Source organism: Tripterygium wilfordii, chromosome 2, assembly GCF_013401445.1.
Source record: "Tripterygium wilfordii isolate XIE 37 chromosome 2, ASM1340144v1, whole genome shotgun sequence".
Taxonomy (NCBI): domain Eukaryota; kingdom Viridiplantae; phylum Streptophyta; class Magnoliopsida; order Celastrales; family Celastraceae; genus Tripterygium; species Tripterygium wilfordii.
The window spans coordinates 2,362,056-2,372,755 of record NC_052233.1 but is presented as its reverse complement, the minus strand read 5'-3'; the positions used below and the strand labels follow the sequence as shown (position 1 = coordinate 2,372,755).

The 10,700-nt window shown below is 35.0% G+C and overlaps 2 protein-coding genes across 2 annotated transcripts; both read left to right on the top strand.

Moving 5' to 3' along the window:
• Nucleotides 1-670: 670 nt before the first annotated feature.
• On the top strand, nt 671-2,221 carry LOC119980767 (protein BIG GRAIN 1-like A). Its single transcript, XM_038823565.1, has one exon. It carries the CDS (start codon nt 881-883, stop codon nt 2,102-2,104), a length of 1,224 nt encoding a protein of 407 aa, XP_038679493.1. The 5' UTR covers nt 671-880; the 3' UTR covers nt 2,105-2,221.
• Nucleotides 2,222-5,373: 3,152 nt separating this feature from the next.
• Nucleotides 5,374-8,241, top strand: LOC120009374 (zinc finger MYM-type protein 1-like). Its single transcript, XM_038859944.1, has 5 exons — nt 5,374-5,398; nt 5,456-6,230; nt 6,420-7,815; nt 8,060-8,122; nt 8,218-8,241. The coding sequence occupies exons 1-5, from the start codon at nt 5,374-5,376 to the stop codon at nt 8,239-8,241; spliced, it is 2,283 nt and encodes a 760-aa protein (XP_038715872.1).
• The last annotated feature ends 2,459 nt before the right edge of the window (nt 8,242-10,700 follow it).

Here is a 10,700-nt window from a genome sequence, read left to right as displayed (position 1 = left end):
CTTATCATTTGAGACAATCTTGCAGAATTAGATACTTGTATCTATCTATATATTAGGTAAGTATCTCATCCACCACTTGACAAAGCAGAGATCCAAAAGTCTAATGAACTTTTATTCAATTCAATTCCTACACCTCTAGACAGGACAGGCTACTACAATTGCTGTTCATATATACATGAACCGCAATAGTTTTTTGATTATATGAGAAAGGAAAGCTCGAACTCGAGACATTTATGAGATATTACACGCATGGATGTCATCTGGGCTACTCGTGGTTTGTGGTTTTCCATGAACCGCAATAGTTGACTCTGGAAGGTAGGGTAAATTACATGTACCCTCAAGCCATAATTGTTCACAATGTTTGGTACCAAATCATTATAGTGTTCCAAAATCCAAACCCTTTTTCTATAGTCCTCTCAACTACAGTTAATTAATTAATCTCTTCTCACCTAATCAAATCAAAATCTTACTTTAAGAGTAACCTTGTCTTCTTGTGTAGTAACTACCATAGTATACCATACACAAGATAAATTTCATGATGTGTTTAATTAAACAAAAGAGTTTAATTAACTCATATCTGGACCCAGATCAATATTTGTATCAATAATTAACCATATCTTTTTATGTTTTGTAAAAGCAAGGATCTTATGTCACTTCACAAGGTAATTAATTTTACATATTTAGTAGAAGAGTAAAAATAAAAGGTAAATTAAAATAACGAAAATGATAAAGATTTGATATCCTAATAACCCAATTGCTCAATTGGACACACATGATTCAATTGAATTCATGAGCTCCACATGATGCACGTAAAATCATGTGCGTATAATTCAATAGCGGGGATAACTGGAATATCAACGGACGAGATCCCTGTCATAACATGCCACGATATCATCATTTTCCAAACCTATCACTTGAGCCCACACAGTTTATAAGAGGAGAGACGAGTGCATGTGAAATAGAGAAACACGCAAACAACTCTCTCTGTCTTTCGTCCTCCTCAGGTGTGGCTTTTGGCTTTCAGTTGCTCTTTCAAGCCATCAATGGCCCTGTCTGCTTTATTTCCTTGTTAATCTATTTTTTGTTCTTGTATAAAATCATGGATGTCAGATGGGAGAAGACTTTGAGGGATCAAGATCATCGTAATCGTCACAACCCATCTTTCTCTTCTACTCTTCTCGATGCAATCTATCGTTCAATAGACGAACCAGTCGCCAGCAACAACAAACGAGACCATGAAAACATGAGCTTGTACAAAGAAACCATGACGAGAAAGAAACATTTCATGGAGGAGAAGAATGCGAGCTCCGAAAAAGTTGGTTTCCGGAGAAAAAACATGGCGGATTTGGACAAGAAAGTGCAGCGTCGGAGAGATTTGGAGTCGGTGTTGTTGAATTTGAGCACGACTTCCTCTGATTCAAGCTACGGAGGCGGATTTTCGTCGTCCGAGTCTGAATCATTTTCGAGGCCTAAAGCTATTAGAACAAGCGTTTCGAGTAGTAGCAAGACGAAATCGAAGCCATTGAAGAGTTATGGTGATCTAAACAATGTAGTGAAGAAGCCAATTTCACCGTGTGGTCGCCTGGCGAGCTTTTTGAATTCAATTTTCACTGCAGGGAACGCGAAGAAGGCAAAGATAAGATCAAAGTCGTCAGACAAGGCATCATTGTCGAGTACTTGTTCTTCAGCTTCTTCGTTCTCGAGATCTTGTTTGATCAACACACCTTCTTTAAGAGGTATTAATGGAATAAAAAGATCGTCGGTGAGGTTTTCTCCGGCGAGTGTGATTGTTGATGAGGAGTGTAGTGGTGGTGGTGGTGCTTTAATGGCTGTTGTGAAGAAGAACAATTCCACAATCAATGAAGAGTTTAGGCTTCATATTATGAGCGAAAATCGTCGCGTAGAGGAAGTTGCAAGGGATCTTTTGAAGAATTATCGAAAGATTGATGATGAAGATGAAGATGATGCAGCGAGTGATTCAAGCTCGGATTTGTTCGAATTGGATAACTTGTCCGTGATTGGGATCGATAGGTATCAAGAAGAATTGCCTGTGTATGGAACTACACATCTTGATACCAATCCAGAGCTATTGCTAATGGTTTGATTATGAACTAATTTTCTTTTCTTTTCTTTTCTTTTTAAGGTAATATTAATGAATGGTTTGGTTTGGGGGTTTACATCAAAGAAGAATAAGACTTGTCTTTCTTTCTTTAATCATACTCCACCTTTTGTTTTGAATATATATTTGTATCTTTAATTAATTAATTTTCAGAGAGAAGAAGTGGGAAATCTTGAAAAACGTGTTCACATAAAATTATAAGAAAAGTAAAGGGCGGCTAAGGAGATTAGGAGGGTGGGTTTTGTTGAGAATCAACCTGGGTGGGTTTGTTTGTTGAGAATCGACCTTTCCCAACTGACAGCGAGTAGCAAATAATTAAAGAACAAAGACAAGAGAAACACAAGATTTTAACGTGGTTCAATCAATGTAGGCTACATTCACGAGAGTGATCGTTTTCACTATTGTCAAGTAAAAAGATAAAATGAGTTTAATTACAGGTATTTCAAAGCAACAGCTCTTAGGGCAACAGAGATATGCTCACAATATCAAAACTATTCTTGTTGTTCCGGTTCATGATAAGGCTCCACATAACCTCTCAGGGTTGAAACAAGGTAGATTTTCCAGACAATCAATGGGAAGAGGACAAAAAAAAAAGGAACCTATGGCTACCTTTTCTTTTTTTTTTTCTTACTCATATCACCATATGCATGGTGGTGTGGGGTCTTCAATTGTGGTTATTTCAACTTAACACTAGACAAAAACATTAAAATGATCATACAAAAGACAGTTTGTTCACCAAAAAACTTCAATTGTGGTGAACAAACTGTCTTTAATAATAAGGGACAAAATGAATTATTGGGATGACTGAGATCCATTTGCTGGGTTTCCTAACATTTTTTTATGTCAATATTGGTTGGCTCTTTTATACTACAATTTTGTTTGATTATTAGGATTTTAAATTAAATCTCAAACCCACATATGTGGTTGAAAATTTTCACAACATAACCAACTTATTTACATTGGTCTAATTTTTGTTCTCCTTTGTTTTTTTTAAAAGATATAAACTCAAAAAATTCATTCAATGATAATAAAGTTACACCTAACCCTACGATAATAGCCTCGAAAATTATAAACCGAAACCAAAGAAAATAGGCACTAGGACTCGAGAACAACAAAAAACAAAACAAACACCGGGATGACTATAACATTGTCCCAGGATGGACCACATGTGGACTAGATCTAGGTTATTGACTTCCCCTTCATGAAAAAAGATTGATCTCCACCAGATCTAGGAGCCCCATCGCTATACATCACATATGTGTCATTGAAACTCACCAGAAGAACCGATGTGGTGAAAAATCCACAATAAATGGATGAGAAGATCTAGATTTCACCTCCAAGAGAGACGATATGGTGAAGAAACTCTGAAACATTCCTTATTCATCACAAACAAAGAAAAAAACAACATATCCATATAAGGAAAGGGTAGATCTATGCCAGGAGAGGAGGAAGAAAGGCAGAAGACTCGTCACTATCTTCCTCTCCTTGCTTTGAAAAAATAGCTTCCGAAGTTGAGAGAACTCTAATTTTGAGAGAGAGCTAGCGCGGCTGAGATATACACTAAACTTCAATATTGAATGTTGTGCACTAGCTAGATCTCTTGCTTTAATATAATTGTAAATATTTTGTTCATGAAAATATTGCCTACAAATTAATTTCAATAGTAACGATTTTTTCTTGTATAGGTGACCACAGCCATTATTGTTTTTAATCTGCTAGGGCTGGTGGGGATGCATAGACTACTGGAAAGGAAAATGTTAATCTATGATCAAAAGTATACTTGGCTTAAATTCCACTATACATTATCATCAAAAGTATGGTAGGCTTGAGTGGCCTACTACATGCATGTCTAGTACTTTATATATAAACACACACATATATAGTAACTAGTTTTCAAATCGTTTCGGATACATGAGAAATTTATTGAAAATTCATGTATCATGATTGATTGAGTGGATATTGATGGTGGAGTTGGTTGGATTGTTGTAGCCTTACTGTGGTTATCTAGATGTTTGCAATGGTTGTGTTAGCTATACACCACTATAAGACGTGATCACTATCTAAGACTATATCCCCTTGTTGTTACCCGCTTCATGATACGGAGTATTTGAACGCTACAGTCTCCGATTAGTGTTGCTAGACTGTTGTGTGCTGCTTAGTATTTGTTGGATAGTTGTTGATGCCATAGCCCACGATGAGTGTTTCCAGACTAATGTATGTATGGATTATTGTGGATTCTGATTGTGTATATATTTTCATGCTTATGTATATGCATTATTGATTGTGATTACGACATGAGTATATACAAATTTTCTGTCCTTTATTGTTGATTTTTCACTTTATGCCATTGTTTTGGGTAGATTTTATCTACTTATATTTTCTTGCTTATTTTGGTGTTTGCTCACTCAGATATCTGTCTCAAAGACAGGGGCGGCCCTGGGCCTGGGCGAGCTGGGCCGTCGCCCAGGGCCCCCAAATTTTTAGGGCCCCCAATTGTTTAGGGTATTAGTTAAGTTATATGTAATCCATTTATCCTCTTACACTCTTAACCCATTTTAAAACCTTATGTGTTAGTTTATAAAGCCCATCAAGAAAGTGAAATTTTGAGAGGCCCAACTAAAAAATTAGTAAGGAAAATTTGAGAGGCCCAACCTATTGAAGTAAAAGAATATTAAAAAGTCTCATTCTTTATTCCCTTTTCTTCTCAATTCTTCTTCCATCTTCTCGACGCTGCTTCAGTGACTTTTGACTTCCAACTTCCAAGTTTCAACTTTGACTTCCGACTTCTGAGTTCCTGTTTCAACTTTCAACATTATTTGGTTTTCATTTGGGATTTTAGAACTTGAAGAGGCCTGAGATTTGAGTCTTGAGAGTTGCACTTGCAGGTAATTATTTCTTTGAGTTTTTGATTTTCTAGGGTTTTTGTTTTCTTATCTTTATGATTTCTTTGGTCAGTTTGGTTTTTGCAATCTCTAATTCTCTTTGGTTATTTTGTAATCTCTTATGGGTTCTGGTCGTTCTACTCGTCTGCTCTGCATTCAGTTTTGGATTTTGAGATTTTCCTTCTCTCCTGCACTCTGCAGCTCGACAGCATCTGGTTGACTGGTTTTATAGCCTTACCAGGTGATTTTGTTCCACTTAATAGTTAATAGGCTCAGTGATAAGTGATTGAATATAACTATTGTTGCTCCTTTCATTTATTTTATTTTTTGTATTGTGATTGAGATTTTTGATAATTTATAAATTTGATCATAATGATACCTAGAAAATACAAGTCAGGTTTTGAAAAAAGAAAACAAAAAAAGAGAGAAGAAGAATTGGTTTGATCTTTAGCAGGATCTCTTGATAGATTTTTGCCTAGTAAACAAAGAGGTGGCTCAACATCTAATGTTGAAGAAGAAACAAATCCATCAGTCCTGAGTGATAAAGAAGAAGAACGAGTAGGTGATAAAGAAGAAGAAATTAGAGTAGGTGATGATGGTGATCAATATGAGGAAGAAGAAATTCTTCCAATAAGTGATAAAGAATTTGGGCCATTAAACATTTACGATCCAGGAAATTGGGATAATATTAATCAGAAGTTTAGGGACCTATTAATAGAAAAAGGTCCAATTAGAATTCTTGATATTTATTTTGGTGTTGATCACCTTGGTAGGCATTTTTCATCTAATCATTATGAACGAGTGTTATTGAATGGAGAGAAACAAGATAGGAAATGGCTTGTATATTCTGTTTCTAAGGACAAAGTGTTTTGCTTTTGTTGTAAGTTATTCAAGCAAGATCATAACACTTCCCGAATGACAACGGATGGATTTAATGATTGGAAACATCTTAGTGAACGACTTAGAGCTCATGAAACTAGTAGTGAACACCTAGTTTGCATGACCAAATGGATAGAATTGCAAGTTAGCTTGAGAAAACTTGAAACAATTGATAAGAGTGTACAAAAACAAATAGATAGGGAGAAAGAGCATTGGAAACAAGTGTTAAAAAGAATAATAGCCCTTGTAAAAACTCTTGCAAGAAACAATTTAGCATTTCGTGGTCATAGGGAGAAGCTTTATGAAGGGAGAAATGGAAACTTTTTAGGTTTTATTGAGATGATTGCAGAGTTTGATCCAATCATGCAAGAACATATTCAACGAGTTAAAAATAAATCAATTCATTATCATTATCTCAGTCCAAAAATACAAAATGAGTTGATCCTACTCTTAGCTAATGAAATTAAAAGTGCAATTATAGGAAGAGTAAAAAAGGCAAAATATTTTTCTGTTATACTTGATTGTACTCCTGATATAAGTCATGAAGAACAAATGTCTCTTATATTGCGATGTGTGGATGTTTCCGGTGAACCAATAAAAGTGGAGGAATTTTTTATACAATTTTTAAAGGTAGATGATACATCGGGGCTAGGACTTTTTAATGTGCTCAAAGATATTTTAAATACCCTTGATCTTGATGTTGGTGACATAAGAGGGCAAGGATATGATAATGGATCAAATATGAAAGGAAAACACAAAGGTGTTCAAAATAGGTTGCTTATGGAGAATCCTAGAGCATTTTACACACCTTGTGGTTGTCATAGTCTTAATCTTGTACTTTGTGATATGGGTAACTCTTGTGAAAGAGCCATATCTTTTTTTGGAGTTGTTCAGCGCATATATTCATTGTTTGCATCGTCTACAAAACGGTGGAATGTTTTGATGTCTTATGTTGGAAATCTAACACTTAAGCCTTTTTCTCAAACACGTTGGGAAAGTCGTGTTGAGAGTGTTAAAGCAATACGATATCAAACTTCACAAGTTAGAGATGCTTTAATTGACTTAGTTAATACTAGTGAAGATCCAAAGACAAAGAGTGAAGCCCAATCCTTAGCAACAAATGAAATTGAGAGTTTTGAGTTCTTGATTAGCTTGATAATATGGTATAATTTATTATTTGCTGTAAATACCATTAGTAAAACCCTTCAAGCTGAAGATATGGATATTAAGATTGCCGTAGAAAAGCTAAGAGGACTCATTTTATTTTTTGAACAATATAGAGAGATAGGATTTGTGGAAGCCATAATTGAAGCTAAAGAAATAGCTAGTGCAATGGATATTGAACTTGTTTTTAAAACAAAACGACTAATTCGAAGAAAAAGACAATTTGATGAAACTAACAATGAAGATTTAATACATTCAGTTGAGGAGTCATTTAGAGTTGATTACTTTTTATACATAGTGGATAAATCTATTTCTTCTTTTAGAAGTAGGTTTGAACAACTTCAATTATATGGAGAGACTTTTGGATTTTTGTTTGATTTGAAGAAGTTACATTCTATTGATAATGAAAGTTTGATATCGTATTGCACTAAACTTGAGAATTTTTTGAAGTGTGATAATCTTTATGATATTGATGCAAGAGATTTAGCTTTAGAATTAAAAGTTTTGTGTAACACCTTGCCTGAAGAAGTAAAAAAACCTATTAAAATATTAAATCATTTGCAAATGCTTGATGGTGGTTTTCCAAATACATGGATTGCACATAGAATATTGTTAACTATTCCGGTAACGGTAGCCTCCGCAGAGAGAAGTTTTTCAAAGTTGAAATTGATAAAATCATATCTTCGGTCCACCATGTCGCAAGAAAGGTTAAATGGGTTAGCTATGTTGTCTATTGAGAGTGATTTGACGGAAAATGTTGATTATACTAATGTAATTAGTGATTTTGCATCTCAAAATGCTAGACGAGTTATATTTAAGTAATATTTTTTTTTTTGGAGTTAGACTTTAACTATATGATAATCGCCACAAAAAAAATTTAAGGGGCCCCTTGTTTAGAGTTCGCCCAGGGCCTCCGTAGACTCAGGTACGCCACTGCTCAAAGATATCTTATTATATCTCTACCAGACTATTTAGCTCATCCTATTCTTTATCTCCCTTTCAGTTGAGTTTATAGAGGATGACCAACATTCGATGGCATGCGCGTGATGTGCCATGGATATACAGTTGTGAGTTTTGGGTAGTCTTTTTGTTACGGTTTACTATTTGAACTTCTGCACGCTAATTTCATAGACTAATATCTCTTATATCTCAGTATCTCTTATTTATTGATAGTGGATTTCAGTTGGAATGGAATAAGTGCAATTGCTAAACTATACATGATTTGTGTAGTAGTTTTGTGACCCCTTCGAGACGGGCCGTTACATAATTGCTTCTTACTCAACTCTTAAGAAATGTTATCCAAGCAGAGCCAGAGCTCTTATGATATCCTTTTCTATAATTTGTCAAATATAAGTTGGTTCCAATTGCGCACACATAATTTTGCATTGTCAAACTCAAAAACTGTGATTTTATGACTAATTCCTGTCGAACACTACAGCTTAGAAATCCAATATTTTTTCAATTGAATAAAATTATTTTTGAGAGTTTGTTATTGTTGAAGAATAGTTAGTCAAACTAATGAAACTTGCAAAAAATTAAAACAACAATCAAAACACACCAGAATAATGAGGAAAACCTAATAGGGAAAAATCTCAAGTACATCAAGTGACCAACCTTGAAAACAATCAATTATGTGAATAAAGATTACACAGGATCGGATTTGGAGGCTCCGCAATTCCCTGAGTCCACAATTCATATCCAATGGTGAAGAAAAAGTCATACAAATTTTAAAAATGAAAAAATAAAAATGTGGTGTGATGTGGCACAACTCTCAAGCCATTGGATTCCAATTGTAGACTCTAAAATTTGAAACTAATTGCGGAGCCCCCTAATCCCACAAGATTTAACCTAAGATACCTTAGTACATCAAATATTCAACGTATATTTTCTAAACCACAGCAAGTACGTCAACTGGACAAACTTTAGCCGCAACTAAAGTAACAATATTGAGAAGATATTGTCTGATACACCACCAACAAGTAACACACTCTACCAAGAGCTATCTTACGCCAATTTTCTTCTCCAATAAATCCAATGAAACATGAAAAGAAAAAAGCCCCGAAGATTGATAGAAATCTGCCTTGTATTTTAATCTCGTACTTCAATAGATTTTGAGAGTCGTGGACGACAAGTATATATATCTTCCCAGGAACCCTAATTGCCTATGACTTCAAATCCTTAATTCATGATTCTAGTTTCCTAAGTTGGAATCAATCACCAACCTGACTAATAGGAATTTCCTTAACCCATAACTAGGAAAGGTAAGATACAAGTATTTCATTTAACACAAACCTAGACACAGAGTTTCTAATAAAAGATAACTCTAACATAGTATTTGATAAAAATCGCAAATGCCCATGTATATAATAATTCATAATTGCAGAGCTAGAATACTTGTCTTGTTTGTCAACAGACCCAAACCTACATCAAGATACTTGAAATTGTGCAGTAAAGCAGGCTATTCCAGGATACAAATAAAGAATAAAATAAAATCACAATAACAATAAACACTCTGAGAGCAAACTGCATAGATTCTAAATCAAAATAAAATAGCAAAACCTAATTATTGCAAGGTAGCTAAAACTTCTAGAAGCAAAAGGAGCAAAATTAGCAATACATTGCACCAGAGACAGCATACACCATCCACTAACTTAGACAACCCGCAGACTATGACAATCAAACTAATAGGGATGAGACGAACAAAGAGCAAAAGACTAGACCTTGGGAAAGCAACTTCTAGGCGGTTTCTTTAAATCAGAATAGATAGCTCAAAACTTAAATTTGAGGCTTATGCAATAAATTGAGGCAGACTGACAGAAATTAACTCAAGTGTTCTAATATCACTTGGAGCAAACAAAGCACAAGAACATATTTGAAGAATTCACAAATATTACCAGTTCAAACTTCGCCAAATTTTCCTCACCAAAAAAACTCTGCTAAATTCCCATAGCAGACAACAAGCATTGCTAAACCATAATGTTGACAGAATTCAAACAGGGGGATTATACGACATTTGTTCACCGTGACTTGTCCAACAGTGATATCCAAGCTGAAAACCTTTTTTGTATAAGTGCATCCTTATTTCATCCAACCTCCGATATCTTGTGCATTTGCACCTAACACATGGACACCTTATTGTTCTCGTATTTTGAAATTCTGAATTATTTGCACTAGCATAAGCAATGAACTCCTCAACCCCCACTAAGAACTCTTCAGTAATTCCCACGCGATTGGGTCCAACTCTCTTGTACATCCATGCACGAGATTCAGGTACATCCATCACAACTACAAAACCAAATATGTATGGAAGAAGTGGAAATTAAGAGATAATGAGGCAGATGAAACAAATAAAGGAGAGGAGAGAATGATAAACGAGAGATGGATCACATGAAAATGATAGTAAATAAAAGATGACCTCTTTTTTTAGTAAATTAGCGATGGAAGTGTAATTCCGTCGTTGTTTTCAATGATATAAAACTTGTTATAAGTTCACATAAAGCCTTACGGCCATATTGGTAAATGAAATTTAGTGACGGAATAGCCTTTCCGTCACTAAACATCCGTACCTGAATCAGACCTCAATTTGACATAAAGCCTGGCAGGCCAGTCTGGCTAATGGGATTTAGTGATGGATAAGCTATTCCGTCACTACATTA